Source organism: Fusarium redolens, assembly GCF_020744475.1.
Source record: "Fusarium redolens strain MPI-CAGE-AT-0023 chromosome Unknown BKA55scaffold_7, whole genome shotgun sequence".
In the NCBI taxonomy this organism is placed as follows: Eukaryota; Fungi; Ascomycota; class Sordariomycetes; order Hypocreales; family Nectriaceae; genus Fusarium; species Fusarium redolens.
Genome location: NW_025763670.1, coordinates 1,487,105 through 1,507,670, shown reverse-complemented (window position 1 = coordinate 1,507,670; position 20,566 = coordinate 1,487,105). Strand labels below are relative to the sequence as shown.

General features: G+C 49.1%; 8 protein-coding genes across 8 annotated transcripts; 6 read left to right on the top strand and 2 right to left on the bottom strand.

The window, feature by feature from the left end:
- Positions 1-308: 308 nt before the first annotated feature.
- On the top strand, positions 309-2,867 carry BKA55DRAFT_593623 (uncharacterized protein; the record flags this gene model as incomplete). Its single annotated transcript, XM_046195571.1, has 1 exon — positions 309-2,867. One exon carries the CDS (start codon positions 309-311, stop codon positions 2,865-2,867), a length of 2,559 nt encoding a protein of 852 aa, XP_046050242.1.
- A 177-nt stretch (positions 2,868-3,044) lies between these two features.
- BKA55DRAFT_642782 (t-SNARE) lies at positions 3,045-4,480 on the bottom strand (the record flags this gene model as incomplete). The annotated part of the gene is made up of 3 exons (XM_046197162.1): positions 4,198-4,480; positions 3,558-4,105; positions 3,045-3,508 (listed from the first exon to the last, which is right to left on the bottom strand). The coding sequence occupies exons 1-3, from the start codon at positions 4,218-4,220 to the stop codon at positions 3,045-3,047; spliced, it is 1,035 nt and encodes a 344-aa protein (XP_046050241.1). The 5' UTR covers positions 4,221-4,480.
- A 451-nt stretch (positions 4,481-4,931) lies between these two features.
- BKA55DRAFT_613882 (EF-hand protein) lies at positions 4,932-6,338 on the top strand. The gene is made up of 6 exons (XM_046196688.1): positions 4,932-5,078; positions 5,265-5,321; positions 5,392-5,407; positions 5,560-5,685; positions 5,741-5,953; positions 6,014-6,338. Exons 1-6 carry the CDS (start codon positions 5,076-5,078, stop codon positions 6,046-6,048), a joined length of 450 nt encoding a protein of 149 aa, XP_046050240.1. The 5' UTR covers positions 4,932-5,075; the 3' UTR covers positions 6,049-6,338.
- Positions 6,339-7,787: 1,449 nt separating this feature from the next.
- Positions 7,788-12,989, top strand: BKA55DRAFT_593619 (glycosyl hydrolase family 47-domain-containing protein; the record flags this gene model as incomplete). The annotated part of the gene is made up of 7 exons (XM_046195570.1): positions 7,788-8,482; positions 8,535-9,671; positions 10,235-10,285; positions 10,328-10,480; positions 10,531-10,719; positions 10,772-12,845; positions 12,903-12,989. 7 exons carry the CDS (start codon positions 7,788-7,790, stop codon positions 12,987-12,989), a joined length of 4,386 nt encoding a protein of 1,461 aa, XP_046050239.1.
- Positions 12,990-13,438: 449 nt separating this feature from the next.
- On the top strand, positions 13,439-14,384 carry BKA55DRAFT_509239 (uncharacterized protein; the record flags this gene model as incomplete). The annotated part of the gene is made up of 3 exons (XM_046187513.1): positions 13,439-13,495; positions 13,554-13,643; positions 13,707-14,384. The coding sequence occupies 3 exons, from the start codon at positions 13,439-13,441 to the stop codon at positions 14,382-14,384; spliced, it is 825 nt and encodes a 274-aa protein (XP_046050238.1).
- Positions 14,385-14,690: 306 nt separating this feature from the next.
- BKA55DRAFT_538840 (uncharacterized protein) lies at positions 14,691-15,962 on the bottom strand (the record flags this gene model as incomplete). The annotated part of the gene is made up of 2 exons (XM_046190070.1): positions 14,691-15,824; positions 15,879-15,962. The coding sequence occupies 2 exons, from the start codon at positions 15,960-15,962 to the stop codon at positions 14,691-14,693; spliced, it is 1,218 nt and encodes a 405-aa protein (XP_046050237.1).
- Positions 15,963-16,735: 773 nt separating this feature from the next.
- BKA55DRAFT_349851 (uncharacterized protein) lies at positions 16,736-19,138 on the top strand. Its single transcript, XM_046185795.1, has 3 exons — positions 16,736-17,992; positions 18,044-18,223; positions 18,276-19,138. Exons 1-3 carry the CDS (start codon positions 17,152-17,154, stop codon positions 19,019-19,021), a joined length of 1,767 nt encoding a protein of 588 aa, XP_046050236.1. The 5' UTR covers positions 16,736-17,151; the 3' UTR covers positions 19,022-19,138.
- Positions 19,139-19,574: 436 nt separating this feature from the next.
- Positions 19,575-20,484, top strand: BKA55DRAFT_349877 (uncharacterized protein). The gene is made up of 4 exons (XM_046185796.1): positions 19,575-19,768; positions 19,832-19,989; positions 20,046-20,217; positions 20,272-20,484. Exons 1-4 carry the CDS (start codon positions 19,734-19,736, stop codon positions 20,354-20,356), a joined length of 450 nt encoding a protein of 149 aa, XP_046050235.1. The 5' UTR covers positions 19,575-19,733; the 3' UTR covers positions 20,357-20,484.
- Positions 20,485-20,566: the final 82 nt, after the last annotated feature.

The window sequence follows — 20,566 nt, the reverse complement described above, 5'->3', positions numbered from 1 at the left end:
TAAAGAAATGAGGCCATAACTTGATTGGGAGCTGGGCTCTAGTATGACTCAGCAGAGCTCTTGACGTTTCCGTTGGTGGGTGGGCACGTGTTGGTGCACCCCCTGCCACTCACTGTCTGTAGAGTGCCTAGTACCTAAGTTTATGATGCGCAAACCCCGGGGAAAAAGATTTGGAGCTATGATGAAGGTCCTTTTGAACATCTCAAAGTCTCAATCCTAAGACAGCCTCGATGATTTCGCTGTTATCTTCTCGACTACGACCGATGCGATGATACGAGACCAGCTGATGCTGGTGAATTTACCCAGCCATGCATCGAATCCCTACACAATTTCGAATACGCCAATCCACATATACTCGATGCATCAAGACACTCACACAACACAGATCTCAATATACGGATCTGACACCACCACTTACGAAAACACACGAAAAAGATGACAGGCTGATCTCTGACCGAGAAGCTGGGAGTGGGACGAGGCAGCACAATCTTCAACGAAAGACTTCACAATGGCGGCCAAAGCCCGGATTGCCCTTTCCACTGGGCATTCGCCTGCGTGGAAGCGAACACGATACTCCCTCCAGGCAGAACTCTGATTTGGATGCCATATCCTCGTGGGAGCGTCGCATTATAACGAGCCGTCATGATCGCGGAGACCAAGGAACTTGGGAGACGTTTCTGGAGCTTCGGGACAGAAACCAATTGCATCTTGTAACCAGAACTGGAGCTCTGTTTCTGCGTGATAACATCTTGAAGGCAGCATTGACGAATTCTGGCCGGATGGAGGAGCTTTTCAAGGTCGCAGGACAACTTCTAGAAACTCACGATTTCAATTGGCCTGAGCTATACCTGACAGTGGTTCATTTCTATTTAGCACAGACTGATTACGAAACTGCATTGGTCTGGCATTTCAAACTCATGCCCATGTTCCGTCCTGATCTGGACAGCTTCGGTGCTCTTCTGGCAAGTTTTGCCATTGACTTCACTCCCAAGCTTCAGAGTACTTTAACCAAGATATACGTCTTCAGTCCATACCGTGAGTTGTACGACTATGTTGTGCCGGCTCTCTTCGAAAGTGGCCAGTCGCATGCCGCGCGTGTCTGGAGAAAAAGATTCATTCTTTTCAATGACCATCCCAAGTCACCTAAGTCCATGCCCTTCTTGGATTTTCTTTCCCGCTACTTTTCCGCAATCCAGCTTACGATGGAAGAGCTGGCAGTACTCAACGGAGACACCAGCGCTGGTGATGCCGTTAGTACCTCTGTACAAAATGATACGCGATTGGAAACGAACAGTGGGGTTTTCAGCGACAAGTTCACAGCGCGGTGGTTCGCCAGCTCGTGGACTTCTTCAGAATTCGCGATTAGCCTGATGCATAAGATTGGCCTCCGCACAATTGGCTTTCAGTCGTTGCAATCCATTGCATTGAGAGAAGATGACGCCCGTGGAGTTGCTGATCGCCTGAAACAACTCCGAAAGTTAGGGATTGAAATTACATCCGGAGTCTATTGCAAAGCACTTATCTCCTTCGCTGAACGAGGTGAAGACGACCTGCTCAGAACCCTTCTGCATTGCGATATACACCCAGATGAGTTTGAGAATCAAGAGAAGCGGTCAATGCTACTTGCATCTTCGGCCCAGCGGCGAAATTGGGGCTTGGAGCGATTACTTCAAGAAGTTGAGGGTTTGGCAGCTACTCCAGGACCAAGTAAGGATAGTATCCTCTCGAAGGATCTCAATAAGCACCTGAGTATGGCTCTGTCCATGAAACATCTCGCCAAAGTCAGGAATGTCCTTGATAGGATGGATAGCCTGGATGTTACCATGGAGCAGAAGAACTCGAAAGAACTTCTGACCCGTGTTTTTGAAGACATATGGTATCACCCAAAGCTCATCAGACAGGACACTCATGGCTACCAAGAAGATCCACAACTTGACAGAGCTATTCACCTCTCGTTAAGAGTGGCACGACATGGTGTTGCCGTTCCTGTTAAATACTGGCAAATATTGCTCTATAACCTCGGGCGTCTGGGACGTTTTAATGATCTAGAAGGGCTAAGCTATGAGATATGTGAACTCTACAGCCCGGAGCCAGGGGGTTTAATACCGGTGCATTGGCTGGACCAACCCCAGAAGCCTGATGCCAAAGCCAAAGAGTTGGACGTGGAGTCAGAGACTTGGTCTGAATACTATTCCTTCCCCGATGGTAAGAAAAAAAAGAGCCATTTTAAGGAAGAGTTCTGGAGAGCCGAAATAGGCCTGCCCCAGAACGAGACAAAACCCAGACGGAAGTCTCACAAGCAATCGAAAAACCGAAACGATTCCAACTACGAACTTCGCATACCAGCCGATCTACCATTCACGAACAGACAACATCCCATACAGAAGATCTTTGATATCAGTCTGCAGCGCGCCATCATCCGATGGGGGTTTGATAAGACCCTGGGACAACAGCCGACTCAGTCTTCTCTCGTAACCATCAACCCAGCGGGAATCGCAGACTTCGACCTGGCTTGTGGTGTTCGCTTGCTAGCTATACTAAGAGACAAAGGTGTTTACATTGATCAACAAATAGTGCGAAGCGCAGTGATTAAGCGTCTCGCAGTGGCACAATTGCCTATGAGACCCAGGGCTAGGGCGAGAGACGATAGGGAGCTCTCCCCGGCGAACATGAAGCAACTGGTGGAAGGGGCCTGGGGCTCTGAGATACTCCCCAGTGCGGCGCAATTGGCGTCAGAGATCGAGAACCAAAAACCTAAGTTGTGGAAGAGCTATCCTAGACTTTTCGAAAAGAGTTATGATAACGACGACAGTGTTTCATCTAACCCATACGCCTCAAGGACCAAAGAAAAAGCTGGTTCTAGATAGAATAATAAATAAAAAACGAACGGAGAACCGTGACTCCAAACACATCAGTGACATGTCCCATTGCTTGCTTTACATTGTATTGGTACATGTGTATAATAATTGCTGCCTCTCCATGCCCGTGCCGGGATATGTCAAGGGAGACAGCGGGTATCCCTGAGATTGCCACGAAAAACGCCTCTACCCATGCTTCTTGGGTTTGATCACCAACAGAATGATCATGCCAAAGATGATAAGAATGAGGAGGAGAATGATCTTGCGCTTGGTCGTCCTCCGCTGGTAGCCAGAAGCTACAACTAGCTCCTTGTCAGCGGCTTTGACATCAGTGTTCATGCGCTCAACATTGTAGTCGATACGATCCAGCATTGTGCCCTGGTCGATGACCATGTTCTGGAGATCTCGAAAGAGATCCGACAGTTCGATAATGCCTTGGGCAATATCCTCAATCTCTCGTTCGCGTTGAGCAATGGCAGCATCATTAGAATGGAGTACTCTTTGCTGTTGAGTTGCTTGGAGTGTCGATTGTGAAAAGGATCGATCTGCATCAGATTCTTGAAGAGACGGGTCGAGATAGGAACCTGGCTGGGGTGTACTAGATCTCTCGCCAGGACTCAAACCGCCGAAGCCACCCATGCCACGAAGCTCTATGAGTCCAAGTCAGAATATATCGGAAAGAATCGGGGGGCAACCAACTTTTTAGATAAGCACTTTGCTTCTTTCTGAAGCTAGCGCTTGCATCTTGAACTCGAGCAGCCAGCGAAATTTGTATGTTCTTGGCCATGGTCTCCTCTGCCCTTGTGATCGTACCTGCGTGCTGTGATTCCCGCACCATTTGTTCGATTCGTTGAATGCAGCGATGGCAGTCATGAAAACCCTTGGTGATCTCTTGTGTAAGTTTCTCTATTTGCGTTTCCTCAGCCCTTTTAGCGTCTTCATCATTGAACCCAGGTAGCACATGCTTTTGATGTAGCTTCTCCAAGCTCTGGCCCTTTGTCGCGATATTGGCGAGCAAGTCTGTGATCTCATCCGAAACATCAGCCCATCGAGGGGGCAGTAAGTCCATCTCAATCACGGCATCGCCATCGTCTTCGAATGCGCCAGCCGACAGAAGGCCGCGGCGGTCATCGTTTGCATAGCTGCTGGTATAGGTGTCGGCAAGCGGACCAGAAGCAAGGGCGCCCGGTCCATATGGTCTTCGCTGTGTAGGGTGATGCGCGTAAGACTGCCGGTAGGAGATGTATCTTTATTTCCAAGCTGCATCAGCAAATAGACTCGTTATGTGGAGGTGAACTCGACATCCATAGACAATGACAGGTAACAATGGGCGTCTTACAGGTTCGTGCGGTCTCGCCACATGGCGGACGCAAATTAGGGACTGAAGCTATCGTCAGGCGGAGCAATAGAATGAGGGTTTTCGACTAGATTAAATCGCGAGTGTGAACGTCATAGGACGAGAGGTGAGGAAAGTATTGTCGTCATGAGTGAGAAGATCGCGAATAGAGCCGAGATGCGGGTTGAGGCTGATAGCTGGCTTTGGCTGGAAGCATTACGACACTGGACCACTTCCGTTGGCTAAAATGACAGGGGATGAGTGTCCCCTTCCATTTCTGTTTAGGTTCATGGCATGTACCTCTCTACATTGGAAGTGAAGTGCTTACCTCCACTAAAGACAGAGCTCTTTTCTTATCGTAGCCCGGTATTACACTACCTAGGTATTTCTCAAACAAGTTGATTAGACTGGTATCCAAAACTTAGCTTTTCATTCAAAAACTTGTAATACTATTGGATCTCGATAAGCTGCAGAAGTATCAACTCCTTCCTCTCCCATTCTAACAATGCTTCAGCAAAGGCCGCTCCTTGCAGCTGAAACATCACCTCAGGACAAGCCGCACAGTGTGATAGAGCTGCCATGACAAGCTGTATCCCCTAATTTCAGAATCATCAGCCCCCTGAACATCTAAAACACAGTGCATTGTCTCTCCCTTGTTAGTGCATGTACAACTTTCCTGCCTTAGGTACCGACTTTCCCCTGACCTTTGGGTCTCCCCACGAAAGCTCCAACCAAACCCGTGAAACGAAAAGGTCCGACACTCTTGGCTCGAGACCCCGCGACCTCAGAACTTGCCCAAGTCATCTTTCTTCCTTCTCGTGCGATCGACATCCACCTTTTTTTTTTTACTATCACAACCGTTGCTACCATATACATCCAACATGGTGAGCATGACCCATCCGTTGTTTGGTTGCGCGACCTACCTACCTGTCAATCAACATTTGCTTTACCGCCTTGTCCTCTGGCGTTATCGCCAATGAGCATTGACCCCGCGGCTCTGTGAGAGGGGCTGCAGCTGATGTTCTGGTGATGCTGTTTGATAGTTTGGACTGACAACGTTATTTCTATAGGCCGACTCACTTACCGAAGAGCAAGTCTCCGAGTTTAAGGAGGCCTTTTCTCTCTTTGTAAGCTATCCCTCTTCTTTCGCCGCCTTGCCTCTCCTCGCTAGAAGCTGTCGCTAACCTCTTGATGTAGGACAAGGATGGCGATGGTGAGTGATACTCCCCCTTTCGCGATGTTTCTTCGTTGGCCCCATGCGAAGCCCAAATCGATCCAACAAAGCATCGGACCGCTATATTTCTTTACATCTCTCCCCATGCGATATTCTTGAATCGAACACATGAGCTAAACGCCTCGCTCTAGGCCAGATTACCACCAAGGAGCTCGGCACCGTTATGCGCTCTCTCGGCCAGAACCCCTCCGAGTCCGAGCTTCAGGACATGATCAACGAGGTTGACGCTGACAACAATGGCACCATCGACTTTCCTGGTGCGTAATATTCCAGGACGATTAAAGGACGGTCAGTGCTAACAATTGGGTAAAGAGTTCCTCACCATGATGGCGCGCAAGATGAAGGATACCGACTCTGAGGAGGAGATCCGTGAGGCTTTCAAGGTGTTCGACCGTGACAACAACGGCTTCATTTCTGCTGCTGAGCTTCGACATGTCATGACCTCCATCGGCGAGAAGCTCACTGATGATGAGGTCGATGAGATGATCCGAGAGGCTGACCAGGACGGTGATGGCCGAATCGACTGTGAGTTGCTAGAGATTAGATGATACGGTACCAACGGCACAGTTACTAACAAAATCATAGACAACGAGTTCGTCCAGCTGATGATGCAAAAATAAGGGACAATATTCTGATACCTCATCGACCAAACCCTCAGTCCTGCTATCCTTAGACTCTCGCTAGTCGATGAGTAACGAACACGCATGGCATGAGGAGGGAACTGGTTGAATCTTCTTTACTTAGTGGCAAAACTGCAAGCGAAACGAAGGGCATCTCGGACTGGTTGGACTGAAGTTGTGGAGGGTAATCGGCTTGCTTCCCGTGTTACTTGCTATCTCTGCGGCTTTTGTGCCATGGAATCTACCTGCATGGCTTCTAACAACTGAACAATTTTCCATTTGGCCCGCAAACTTCATATTCGTGCCGTATCTTTACTGCTGTTTAAATTTGTGATTGTTACCATCGCCAGTCTGCATGTCAACTAATACTCATCCAATGACTTTGGTGAGGGGCAATGAATGGGCGGCGGGCGGTCTGAGAAACGTGCCCGCCGTTGGAGCCAATTTCTCGCTGAATCAGCCCTACAGCCCACTGGGCGGGAGCCTGGAGGCATGGCTTGTCGAGTATAATGCATGTAAGGGTATCTGCTAATCCAGGGCCCTCAAAGCATGTCCAGTCTCTTTCAACATGGCTGCCGAAACTATAAATGCGATTGACATGCATGCTCCCTCGCCGCGAATGGCCAGCTCGAGCTACCCTCTTGATCTTACTGTTTAGGGGCAGGTATCCATTGATGGGAACTCCTTTGTTGAGGGAGCCAACCCTTGAAAGCTTATATTGACTATGAGTGGTTCACGGCCGATATAAGGCTCCAAAGAACCAAAGCCCAAGTATGTAGCTAGACCAGTCGGAGAAGGCAACCGGGTCAGCTTAGCTTACGAGGGGCGCTATGGCTATGCCACATCGTCTAATTAATTGCAAGGGAGCTACTAGGTTTGACCCCACAGCAGTACGAGCTGATTCTCCCCAAGTCTCGAGATGTTTTCTGCCATTTAAGGGTTCGAAAGGGGCTGGCAGAGAGGAAAATGTGGCATTGGCCAGTCAAGGCAAAAGAGCCGAAAAAAGTTCAAAACTCAACGTTTGTGCTACGTGAAGCCGCATTAATAACGGTTCTATCCAATTTAAGGTATTGAAGGATGAATGCCAAGCAAGGGAAGCATTTACAAGTGCAGTAGGTAATTAATGGAAAAAGGACCCTGCTGCTACCATACCAACAGTACAGGATGTAAGATGCCACACGCAGGATTCATCATTATTCGTACGGCGCATTCCTTCACGTGTTAGTAGGCTAGTGATAGTAGACGTAGACCGCCCGCCGCAATTTCATGTCGTATTTTCAACTGGACAGAAGAGACGAGACAGCCCTCAGCCACATACACTGACACTGACACTGACACTGACACTGACATTGACACTGATTTCAGATATTTATGCGCTGAAGATTGAGGGTTTATTCATTGACTAAGAATCAGAGGCATTTGCCCTTTTCCCGTTACTCCCCCCCGTCCTGTCCCTTCAATTCCTTACCCGTAGCCTACCTAATAAGGTACCTACCTAAACTCGACACTCGCTCTAAGACGTGTCTAGACTCGGCCTCGGGCTTGAATGAAACTTGCTGTTGGTCCCCCTCGAGTCGAGACACATCGCCAATCTTTTTGACAGCTCCAACATCAACGCCTTTGAACTTACCTCAGCCTTTTCCCCGTCCTGGGTCTGCGATGTGAGGTCACAGATTGCACCTCACTATCTTCTCTCACCTAGACCCTGTGCTGCTTATTAGCAGTCCACTATCTACACAATGGCAGGTCCCCTACGGCGAGGCCGACTCTGGATCGGTGTCGCCTTCATCTGGATCTTGTGCTTTTGGTACTGGTCAAATTCAGACTCTGGTTTCAAGTTATTCGGTGATGGAGATCCTCTTGCTGGAAAAGGCGCCACTGCTTGGACGCGAAGATTACCTAAATATCCTATTCCAAAGGAGAAATTAGCTGCCTTGCCAAAGATCACCGGAGATGTCAAGGTCCCCAAGATTCAAGCTGCTGCTCCAGTCGAGAGCGCCGCGGCCAAGGAGCTGCGACTGTCGCGATTGGCTGCAGTTAAGAAAAGCTTCGAGCACAGCTGGAGCGGATATTCCAACTATGCCTGGATGCACGACGAGGTGACCCCGTTGACCGGCAAGTCCAAGGACCCCTTTGGCGGTTGGGCTGCCACGCTGGTCGACGCGCTCGATACCCTTTGGATCATGGACATGAAGGATGAGTTCACAAAAGCTGTTGCCGCTGCAGACGGCATTGATTTCACCAGGAGTCCCATGGCAACTATCAACATTTTCGAGACCAACATTCGCTATCTTGGTGGATTCCTGTCGGCATATGAGTTAAGCGGAAGAGCTCATCCTATCCTCTTGAAGAAGGCTATTGAGCTGGGAGACCTTCTCATGTGCGCTTTTGATACACCAAACCATATGCCAGTTACTCGATGGGAATGGAAGAAGTGAGTTTCATCAACATTCATTATGGATTACCATTGTGTCTAACATGCTTAGATCTGCTTATGGCCAAGCCCAGTCTCCCTCACGAGAAGCCCTTGTTTCTGAACTTGGTTCTCTGAGTCTCGAGCTCACTAAATTATCTCAACTAACCGGCAACCCAAGATTCTACGACGCTGTCAAGAGAATTGGAGACCAGTTTGAGTCTACGCAACTCAACACTCGTCTTCCTGGCATGTGGCCGGTAGTCGTTGATGCTTATACGCCAGCCTTCCATGCTGGTTCAGACTTCACCCTTGGTGGTATGTCTGATTCGCTGTACGAGTATCTTCCCAAGTGGTATCTTCTTCTCGGCGGTCAACTCGAGCAACCACGCCGACTATACGAAAATTTCATTCCTGTTGCCATCAAGCACCTTTTCAAGCGAGCATTGACACCTTCGGCCAAGCCGGTCCTCATCTCTGGAGACTACCAGGTAACTGATTTGCCAGGCGAGCAACCCAAGTACACCTATGTTGCACGAGGCCAGCATCTGACCTGCTTCGCTGGCGGTATGGTAGCAATGGGCAGCAAGATTTTCAACCGCCCAGCCGATCTCGAGATCGCTACCCAACTCACAGATGGCTGTATCTGGGCTTATCAGGCTACGCAGACAGGTCTTGGTCCTGAGATCTTCAACTTCATCTCGTGTGGCGGCGTCGATGCTAAGGACTCGAGCGATTGCACCTGGAACGAGGACCGGTGGCTCAAGGCTATTGAAGAGCAGCACGCTCCTGACTTCAGGGCACCACCACTGAGGGGATCAGACTGGAAGAAGCCCACAGTTCACGACGTGATCAAAAAGCACAACCTTCCCAAGGGTATGATCGATGTGAGCGATGGACGGTATATTCTCCGGCCAGAGGCTATTGAGTCCATCTTCATCATGTATCGCGTCACAGGAGATGCGCAGTGGATGGAAAAGGCGTGGACCATGTTCGAGACGATCGAGAAGGTGACACGAACTGAGATTGCGGCTTCAGCGATAGACGATGTCACCAAAGCGGAGCCCACCAAGATGGACAGCATGGAGAGTTTCTGGTTGGCAGAGACTCTCAAGTACTTTTATCTCATCTTCAGCGAATTCGATGTTATCAGCTTGGATGAGTGGGTGCTTAACACTGAAGCACACCCTCTGAGTCGTCCAGATGTAAAGTAAGCTTGTTTGTGGAAGACGGATGTGTATGGGAAGGAAAGGGTTTAAACACTGTATGAGCGGTTTCTATGTGTATTCCTAGAGTCATAATATCACGCGTGTACGAATAAACAAGTATGCTTATTCTTTTTTTCTATTGCTATGAAATTAAGTTGTTAAATACTCGAATGATGGGTAATTGCCTTCGTTAACAGCTCTCAACGACTTCTAGGTATGAAGCTTATTTCATATTTAGTGATGACTAACGCAGTACGTACTGCCAAGCAAATCTAGGTAATTCGGCGTAGGCCTGCTCTGTGCCCCACGTCCCGTCTGAAAGGTGTCCGCCGCAACGCAAGCAGAAGTACAGCACAGCACACACCGTCACTGACACTGACCTGTAACTTGACGGCGCAACTTGGTTTCTCTTTTATCCAGCTGCCTTGAGTAGGCTCCGACCAAAACCTCCTATTCCATCCTCCGCCTCGATACGTACATAAAGCAACAGTAGCTCATTGCTCTATCCCAGAGCTGATTGAGCTTCGACGAGCCCCCATCGCTTCCCTCACAACCCCTGGATAAGCATCGACCAGACGGCCCAACCGCTGGGTCTGTCCTCCCAAGATGAGTTCCCGTAGGGCACCGATGAGCTATCCTCCGCGGTCTGATCAATCAGAGACTTACCTTTACTTTTACTCGGGATAGTCAAGCAGTTTATTCGAAACGTGCGTGCGGCCAAGACGATCGCCGACGAGCGAGCTGTCATTCAGAAAGAGAGCGCTGCCATCCGCGCCAGCTTTCGAGAGGAGAGCCACGACCCCAACATTCGGTGGGTTCAACAGTGCTATTAGAGGGATGGAGATACTGATGCAAAGGTAGTCGCAACAATGTCGCAAAGTTACTCTACTTGTTCACACTTGGAGAGCGAACCCATTTTGGACAGATTGAATGCTTGAAGCTCCTCGCCTCCCCTCGATTCGCCGACAAACGTCTGGGACATCTGGCTACAAGTTTGTTGTTGGATGAGAATCAAGAAGTCTTGACATTGGTTACCAACTCGCTCAAGAAGTACACTTCTCCTATCGCCCTGTGAAACACCTGGTTGCTGACTTTGGTTTAGCGATCTCGGACATTCCAACCAATATGTTGTTGGACTTGCTCTCTGTACACTAGGAAACATCGCCTCGATTGAGATGTCACGAGATCTCTTCCCCGAAATCGAAACCCTTGTCGCCACAGCCAACCCATATATTCGAAGAAAGGCGGCTCTGTGCGCAATGCGTATATGTCGAAAGGTTCCAGATCTACAAGAGCACTTCATCGACAAGGCGACACAGCTTCTGTCCGACAGAAACCACGGCGTCTTGCTCTGCGGCCTTACCTTAGTGACAAGTCTCTGCGAGGCAGACGAGGAGGAGGGCGGAGAAGAAGGAATTGTTGAAAAGTTTAGGTCTTTCGTCCCGGGACTTGTCAGAACTTTGAAAGGGCTCGCTACTTCAGGTTACGCACCCGAACACGACGTTACTGGCATTACCGACCCTTTCCTGCAGGTCAAGATCCTCCACCTGCTGAGAGTTCTGGCTGTGGGTGATGCAGAGACCAGCGAGCAGATCAACGATATCTTAGCCCAGGTTGCTACCAACACCGAATCATCAAAGAATGTTGGAAACTCTATTCTGTACGAAGCTGTGCGCACGATCCTCGACATCGAGGCCGATTCTGGTTTGAGGGTTCTCGGTGTCAACATTCTGGGCAAGTTCCTCACCAACCGCGATAACAACATCCGATACGTGGCTCTCAACACTCTGATCAAAGTTGTCGCCATCGAGCCCAATGCTGTACAGAGACATCGAAACACCATCCTGGAATGTTTGAGAGATCCCGATATTAGTATTCGCCGCCGAGCTCTGGACCTGAGCTTTACCCTGATTAATGAGAGCAATGTTCGAGTGTTGATTCGGGAGCTGCTTGCTTTCTTGGAGGTTGCCGATAACGAGTTTAAGCCAACAATGACCAGCCAGATAGGTATCGCCGCTGATAAGTTTGCGCCTAACAAACGATGGCACTTCGATACAATGCTCCGGGTTTTGTCTCTGGCCGGTAACTACGTCAAGGAGCAAATTCTGTCATCATTTGTTCGCCTCGTCGCTACCACCCCTGAGCTACAGACGTATGCCGTTCAAAAACTCTATATCAACCTTAAGAAAGACATTACTCAGGAGAGTCTGACACAAGCAGGTGCTTGGTGCATCGGCGAATATGCGGATGCTTTGCTTAAGGGTGGACAATACGAGGAAGAGGAGCTTGTCCAGGAAGTTAAGGAGCATGAGGTTGTTGACTTGTTCTCCCTGATTCTCAACAGCGCATACGCCACCCAGGTGTCCACAGAGTACATTGTGACAGCCTTGATGAAGTTGACAACCCGCTTCTCTGACCCTGCTCAGATTGAGAAGATCCGACGGATTCTACAATATCACCAGACCAGTCTTGATATCGAGATTCAACAGCGAGTTGTTGAATATGGCAACCTCTTCAGCTTCGACCAAGTCCGACGTGGTGTGCTCGAGAAGATGCCTATTCCTCAGATCAAGGAGGAGTCTCGTGTGCTTGGACAAGCTCCTACAAAGAAGAAGGCTGCCAACAGAAAGTCAAGAGTCATCAAGCCAACAGAACAAGACCTCCTGGATATTATGGATGCGCCTGCTGCGTCGCCAGCTGCTCCCTCAACAAATAACACTGATCTCCTTGCTGATATCTTGGGTGGTGCCTCTTCTCCTCCTCCATCTGCCTCTTCGCCGCCTCCTCAACAATCCAACGTATCGAACATCATGGATCTATTTGGCTCTGCTCCTGTACCATCTACAAGTTCTCCCGCTCCCCCTTCATCGAACCTCGACCTTATGTCTCCCGTGTCGTCAGCACCTCAATCTCAGGCATCCCAGGCACCTGCTGGTATCCCCTGCTATAACGCGAATGATCTCAACGTGACATTCCAGATCCAACGCAACGCGGAGGGTATGATTCAAGCCACTGCAAGGTTCATCAACACTTCTGGATCAGCGAATCTCTCCAATGTGTCTCTACAAGCTGCTGTTCCCAAGTCTCAGAAGCTGCAACTGCTGAGCATCTCTTCATCGGACCTCGGACCTGGGGCTGAAGCCACCCAGATGATGCGAGTGTCCGGCTGCAAGGGGGTAAGTGATGTTCTCATTTCCTGGCAACAGAATTTGGTATACTGACAAACGTTTTAGCCTCTGCGTCTGCGCTTGAGAATTGGATATACGCACCCAACTGCTGGACAGGTCATGGATCAGGTCAACTGGACAGAGTCGTCCTAGATATGTGCGTCATGACGATTTACGGGACACGGAGGCATATGGTGCCTTGGAGAAGGTAATGTAACTCGACGTTATGGACTACAGGAGCTGGACTTGGCGAAGATAGAATTCTAAAACGGAGGGTAAAGCATTGTTCTTTGCAACAAAATTTCATTCAATAATCAGATTCGCCGAAGCGTGCAGTATCATCTTCGTTGTCTTTATTCAGATGTAGGTGTGTAGGTCGTCGCCTGACTCAGCTTTTATGAGTTTATGTCAATAGTAGTCCACCCCACTATGACATGCACATGTGAACATGAGGCCATCGACTATAATCACACACCTGGACAGTTTTATGCGAATTCATGCCTCTCAGCCTTGCGACTATTAGTCCTTGTGTCTCTTTACTGGGCCGAAGATTGAGACTTGCTGCCATCAAACCTACAGTCTTCTGCGCAAGACCAAAAGTCATGTCCACTCAACGCAGTGGTCACCTAGAAAGGACAGCTCAGGAGCCACGAGACGAGGTTGGTTCATACCAGTGCAAGTCTTTTGCATAGCATTGACTAATCGTTGGTAAATTAGAGTCTTCTGGATGTACAACTTGAGCGAATAGATCAGGTAAATGAGCGAATTCGGCTGTTCCGTCTTAGGCTTGAGTCGGGGCCAATCAAGGTACATATAGCATATCTCATATTGATCCGAATCTCGTCCAAGATCAATGCTGACAGTATCTAGTTCTTGGCTGGTCAATGGCTTGATACATATATCCCAGGGAACCCCAAACCAGGTGGCTTCACACTCACATCTACGCCCCGCGCAGCTGCCGATCCCAAGTCTCCCTACCTGGAGTTGGCAGTACAAGAATCTCCAGAGAACCCTCCTGCGGCATGGCTCTGGCAGTCGCCGCCTGACATCACTGGTTCCAAGTTACAGGTGCGCGTTGGGGGGAGCTTTGTCTTTCCACCAGCCGAGATACCCCTCGACGACATAAGCCGTGTGGTGTTTGTTGCGGGCGGCGTGGGTATCAACCCACTCGTCAGTATGACGGGGCATATAGCTGAAGAGGGATACAACCTTGATGTCAAGGTTCTTTATGCTAGCAAGTTACCTGCGCAGGGACTGAAGGGTGTTCTTTTTCTGGAGAGAATTAGAGAATGGTTTGCGGAGGAGAGACTCAGTGGTGATTTGAAAGTGTTTGCGACAGGAAGATGTGATGGTCATATCGAAAGCGGTGAGCTTGATGTTCATGAAAGGAGATTCACAGTTGAAGATGTGAAGGAGGCTGTGGGTGAGAAGAACAATAGTGTGGTATATGTCTGTGGCCCCGCGACGATGACGGATGAAATAGTTGATGGCTTGACAGGAGACGGTGGAATGGATAAGAACAGAGTTATGCTTGAGAAGTGGTGGTAGACATCGGTAGCAACGCATTCGTGGATGAATAAGTTTAGCTGAGAGGATCATCAATAGTCGCAGGAGCACAACAACCACCAAACTTCACAGTAATCAGCCCATCATCTATATGTGACGTCTGTTTGGGATTCTCATGTGGGAATTGCAGATGAAAGAGCCCACAATGCATCTGTTTTATTGCGCCTTGGTATCGTTACAAAACCATTTATATATTCACCAGCACCCATCACTTATGCGTCCGTATCGTTGACCCAGTTCGGTCGTTGCTGTTGTATAGTGTGTACCGTGTTTCGATGAAGTCCTCGTTTAGGAGAAAAGGTCCTCGGCCTTCTGTCGTTGCTTCGATCTCCCTCCTCCAAATAGTTCCTTGCCAGTATTGTTGCTACCAAGCTTAGTAGGGAACAACTCGCGTGCATTAGCCGAGGCAGCACCCTTAATCGCAAAGCCTTCACCGCTCCCCTGCTGGCTCGCCATGCCACGGATGTTGAATGAGCTACCATCGCTTCGTGCATTGGGTACAGAAACAATCTTGGGGCGATCCTCATCCTTGAGTCGGGCTGATCCTATCGCTCGCTCGAGGGTATCCAGGTTTCCTCCACCAAACTGCTTGATCGACTTCTTGGTTGGGAACAACTCCTTATAATTGTTACTGCCTGATATACGATCCTTGAGATCCCGGGCTCGCGTTCTGTTCCCGGATGAACTAGCCCTCTCACCCATTAGATCGTCGCCGTCACCATCGCGCCTGGGGGATGCAGATCGGTCGCGTTGTGTTTTCCGGCCTGAAAACAATTCCTTGCCTTGGTTCTCGCGGGCATATGAGCGTGGTCGTTCCTCTATGTCAGAGTCACGTCTTCTCCGTGTCGGGCGAGGCGCATCATCGTACATGCTGGCTTCGAACGTCTCAACGTCATCGTCAGAGGCGCGTCGTCGTCGGCCCTCGCCGCCCCTATGATAGTCATCGTCACGATCCCTGTACCTTGACCGGTTTTCCTGATTCCTGCGTCGTCGCTCCTCGGGGTCGTACTCAGGATGAAGGAGATAATAGCGGCTGCGCAAAGCAGCACCAGCCTCTTTTTTGTCGCTTAGTATGGCAAATCTCACCTGAAGAGAGATCTCTGGCTTCCCTTCAAAAGCCTTCGCAGGCAGGGTCTCTCCAATTGCCAATGCTGTGGCATCTGCAACGGGGACAGAGCTCAAGGCAACAATTGCATCGCGGGCCGTGGGCTCAGAAGGGAAGAGAAGATTGGCGGAAGAATCGTCAATCCACTCGATTCTGTCGACATCGCCAAAGTGAGCCTTTACATAGGCTTTGATGTCGGATGTATGTAGAGAGTCGACACCCTTGATGTGAATCTTTGTCGGGACGAGGGTCTTGGAGTCATCGGTCGTAGGCTCGTCTTCAGCCACCTCGCCAGGCTCTTCGGGCTCGTCCGGTTGCTGAAAGGGGAGTCAATTTCGGATCGCAGAAGTCTGGCTGTTATTCAAGCTTACGAGAATATCATCGCGACCGATGTCGACAATAGGTGCGTCTTGAACCGTGTCGACGGCATCGTCCATTTCAATATCGAGATCCATGATTCGTGAAGGTCGGAAGTGCGTAAGTGTTGGAGGTGGATTGTAGTTTAATCTTTTGAACAGTGAATCATCGAAGTTTAGAAACGCAGTTGAAAGAATAAGTAGAAGCTAGAAGTAGAAGAAAAGATGCGAATATGCAGTTGCGGTTTGCGGTTTTGAGGCTGATGTCCTCTAGAAGAGACCCCAATCACTGTTGCATGGGTCGATCGGAGCTTAAATGGCCGGCTCCGCCGCCGCTAGATCTACAACGGATATCCCTTGAAGTCAATTACAATCGCTCCAATAGTACCAAAGCATGATAAAGAATAAATAATCACTTGAGCAATATATTTTCTCAACAATCTTGAGATATGCTTCTGACTCTATACAACAGCTACGGTAGAAAATCAACATCTTGCTGCAATGTAACACCCTCTTCATAAGTCAGCAATCAACGGATCCAGATGCGCTAACACTTCACACTTCCCCGAAACGGCAACACAGAGTTTGAGCCCCACGAGCCATCCGTTAAGTGACAATCTACCCTATAAGTTCACGGACATCAACTTACACGTTGGTCGCAGCGTGTTTCAAAATTCAATATAATATAAGGCATATATTAATATGAAACCCTTACAAGCGAATTCAAGTTGCTAATGTTGTTTCTGATACCTGTCTCTCTGATATCGAAAGAGAAAATACATAATGTCGAAAAGCTTCACGATTGTCTTCGTTACTCCAGTCAATCTTGGCCGTATGCTCTAAACAAATAATGAAGAATTATGATTATGCCGTCCAACTGTAATGGCATTAAAGGGAAGTCGCATATCTAGGTGCAGAAGGAATCATGGGCATAAGGTATGCGACTAGCCGTGGCTGACATGGATAAAAATGAGATGGGCTCTTTCTTTTCCCACAACAATGAAGCCATTTCCTCTCTACTTCATGCCCTCACGATTTGTCCATCTCCACGTCATTCACGTAAACTACTTATCTGGCCGCCACTACTGTATGAGAACAAGCGAGAGAACTCATATTTGGAGAACAAATCTTACAATTCGACCTACCGTATTATCTAATTCAGTCAGCCAAGCGCGTGCAATTATGAGACTCACGTCAGCCACCACAGTCTTGATATTCCACGAATAGCCAGAATCCTCCAACCGAACCGCACCAGAGGCTGAAGCACGTTTACCGGAGGGTTGCTGTGATGAGGCTCGATAACCTACCGCGGATTTTTCTCCTCTCAACACATTTAAAATCCGAAGAACTGCATCATCTCGAAGAACGAATCCCGACATTGACGTATGACATCAATGAGGCTGAGATCGTGATCGGCAAAATATCGCAGCAAAGACGCGCCGAGTTTGAGCTGAGAAGGGCAAAACTCGAGTTTGTCTCTGTAGAGAAACCTCAAAAAGAGAGCCATGAATCTGATTCTCCAGTTGTGGCGGATGACTCAGGTGGTAGTCCAGATCCTAAGCGGAGGAGAATCAAGGAGCAATCCGAAATTAGGACCGACATAGTCAAGGTTGTTAAACTTGCATGGCTCCTAGATTCGTGGAAGGAGGAAGAACTCTTACCCATGGACCACTACTTGATCTTCCAGTGTAATCGAGTCTCGCCTCGTGAGACAACACCTGCACCTGTCTTTGCATCTGTATTACCGAAAGGCTCTACTTCACCAGCTAGTAGTATTCTGGAGCGTGCCCTTCTTGAACAGAAAGCGCAGTCAACAAGCACCTCACCATCTAATCGGCACAAAAGACGTCATGATGCCTCGACAACACTATCGAAAAATGCACCCAGTCTCCTTCATCAAACGACATCGGAACATGACATCACACTCCCTGTGATGCCCGAGTTTCTAAGGACCACGTATTCGTGCCAGCGACCTACATACATGAACCCCCCGAATGAAGCGTTTGTGAACATCCTCACTGAAATAAGAACCATTCGTCAACTTCGAGAGGATGAGGTTGGCGTGAGAGCTTACTCCACATCCATTGCTTCGGTCGCTGCGTACCCTTACGCACTTAAGAATCCGCAAGGTGAGCATTGCTGTCTTCTTTGGTACCGCTAGCAGCTAAGAATTCATCCAGAAGTCGCACGATTGCCAGGTTGCGGTGATAGAATCGCCGAACTGTGGCATCACTGGAAGGAGACAGGCGAATCAGTGGAAGTACGCGAAGCCAACGCCGACCCCAAAATTACAGTCCTCAAGCTCTTTTACAACATATGGGGGGTTGGGGCTGTCACCGCTCGCGACTTCTATCAAAAGGGTGAGCATCGAAAACGAGAATCCCAAACACAAAAGAAACTAATGGCTTTCAGGATGGCGAGATCTAGATGATCTGGTCGAGTTTGGATGGAACACACTCAGTCGCTCGCAGCAACTTGGCGTCAAATATTACAACGAGTTCTTGCTGGGGATCCCCCGAGACGAGGTTACGTCCATTGCCGCCGCAATACTGGAACACGCCCGCCTAATTGACCCAGGATTCGAGATGGTCATTGTGGGTGGTTATCGGCGAGGCAAGCAGCAATCTGGCGACGTTGATGTTGTCTTGAGTCACCGAAATGAGAACAAGACGCTGAATGTGATAGCCCAGATTGTCGTGGCCCTCGAGAAGGCCCAACTCATCACACATACACTGACACTGTCCACTCACAACTCTGATCGAGGACAACGCCCGGTGTCATGGAAAGGAGAAAAGGCCAACAGCTCAGGCTTCGACACACTCGACAAGGCTTTGGTGGTGTGGCAGGACTCCAGCAAAAACGATGTACCGCATCGACGTGTTGATATCATTATCAGTCCGTGGAAGACGGTGGGGTGCGCAGTACTGGGTTGGAGTGGCGGTACAACATTCCAGAGGGATATACGACGATATTGCAAAAAAGTCAAGGGATACAAGTTCGACAGCAGTGGCATACGGCGTAGGGCAGATGGCAGATGGGTTGATCTTGAAGGAACCTCTGGAGGTGATGAGGCCCCTGATATGGAAACAGCAGAACGGAGAGTCTTTGCAGGGCTGGGTCTCCAATGGCGGTCACCTGAAGAGAGGTGCACTGGATGAGTAAGAGCGAGTTATATTGAACTCGACCCCCCTGATGTTTCTGGAAAACGTCAGACCTCCAGCAGTTGGTGGATCATATGGAGTACCCTGCGGAGTTTTGGTTTGTACCTGCATTGGTAGGTGCGGAGTTTGGTTTTTAGACCCATATCAATTACGCCAGGCTTCAACTTGCAACCTCACACCCAATGATTCGGAGGATCCAATCATGCCGACGGCATTGAAATCCGAAATCTGATGACGGTACGAAAATCAAGAGTCGGTGATTACTCGCGTCATCAAATATTTCAAGTCGGTTCGTCGGGCGGAGCGGATCTCGCACGCATAAGCGATACTCCGAAGCTGAACAACACTGGACGACCGGTCTTATGCAGACAGTATTTACTGGAGAATTGATATGTTTTACCGCAACTAGGATTAATAACCCTCCGATTGTGCTTTGGCCATGCCATGGACTAAAGAGACAACTAGAAGAGTCGGTGGATTGTTCCCCCAGGTGGAGCTAACCTGACTCTCCCGGACACGTTAGGTCCGTTCCGTTGGTAGTTTCATCCATTACTGGAAGTGTTTTGTTCGGTGATCTCCTAACCCATTAATCACTATTTAAGACCAAGGGGCCAACCACACCTTGACAACACCATACACCATACCAACTCAACTCTTGCCATTGCACATCTACATTCAGTTTTATACTCCGTAGTTAAATCATCTCATCATGTCTCTCGTCCTTGAGCTCCCTGCTGAATACGGGTAAGGGACAAACCCCTTGCCTCAACCTCAATCTCAACCTCAAACAACAACTGACACTCTTAGCTTCGTCCTCGTTGCCGCCACCTCCACCTTCTTCATCAACACTCTTCACGTTCTCCTCACTAGCAAGGCTCGCAAGCGAAGTGGTATCAAGTACCCCGTCGCCTACGCTTCCAACGAGCTCGCTGAGAAGGACGCCGAGGCCTTCAAGTTCAACTGCGGTTCGTACTAAGTCTCAAGATATGTCATGCCCTTACTGACCCTCTCTCTTCTACAGCCCAGCGCTCGCACGCCAACTTCACTGAGAACCAGATCTCTTTCCTTGGTGCTCTCCTCATCTCTGGTCTTCGTTTCCCCGTTGCCTCTGCCGTTCTTGGCGCTGGCTGGGCCTTCTCTCGTGTATTCTACGCCATTGGCTACTCTGCTGGTGGCCCCAAGGGACGTATGGGGTATGTATTGGTAGTCTACTTCTTCTTGTGACCTTTCTAACTTGACCAACCTAGTGGCTCAATCGGCTCTTTCCTCTGCGATACCTCGCTCAAGTGCATGGCCGCCTATACCTCCATCATGTATGCCCTGGGCAACTGAGTTGGACTGATGGACAAGTTTTGAAAAAAAATGCAATATATGCATGATATTAGTTTCTGTTTTATTAAACTAGACGTGCCACGAATTCCTATCGTTACCATTTCCTGCATTTTTGCTGTGACCATTAGACGCCTGCGTATCCGTCCATTACATGCCACTTGACCAATTCCCAAAAATCATAATGCTCAATCGTGAATCTCATACCAACCC

What these genes read in the sequence shown, in the direction of transcription:
- BKA55DRAFT_613882 (XM_046196688.1), top strand. An exon ending in TGGCACCATCGACTTTCCTG is followed by an intron (nt 5,686 to 5,740) that starts GTGCGTAATATT and finishes AATTGGGTAAAG; the next exon opens with AGTTCCTCACCATGATGGCG. An exon ending in CGGTGATGGCCGAATCGACT is followed by an intron (nt 5,954 to 6,013) that starts GTGAGTTGCTAG and finishes ACAAAATCATAG; the next exon opens with ACAACGAGTTCGTCCAGCTG.
- BKA55DRAFT_349851 (XM_046185795.1), top strand. Translation starts at nt 17,152, where the DNA reads ATGAGGCTCGATAACCTACCGCGGATTTTTCTCCTCTCAACACATTTA. An exon ending in CGCACTTAAGAATCCGCAAG is followed by an intron (nt 17,993 to 18,043) that starts GTGAGCATTGCT and finishes GAATTCATCCAG; the next exon opens with AAGTCGCACGATTGCCAGGT. An exon ending in TCGCGACTTCTATCAAAAGG is followed by an intron (nt 18,224 to 18,275) that starts GTGAGCATCGAA and finishes AATGGCTTTCAG; the next exon opens with GATGGCGAGATCTAGATGAT.
- BKA55DRAFT_349877 (XM_046185796.1), top strand. Translation starts at nt 19,734, where the DNA reads ATGTCTCTCGTCCTTGAGCTCCCTGCTGAATACGG. An exon ending in GGCCTTCAAGTTCAACTGCG is followed by an intron (nt 19,990 to 20,045) that starts GTTCGTACTAAG and finishes TCTCTTCTACAG; the next exon opens with CCCAGCGCTCGCACGCCAAC. An exon ending in GGCCCCAAGGGACGTATGGG is followed by an intron (nt 20,218 to 20,271) that starts GTATGTATTGGT and finishes TGACCAACCTAG; the next exon opens with TGGCTCAATCGGCTCTTTCC.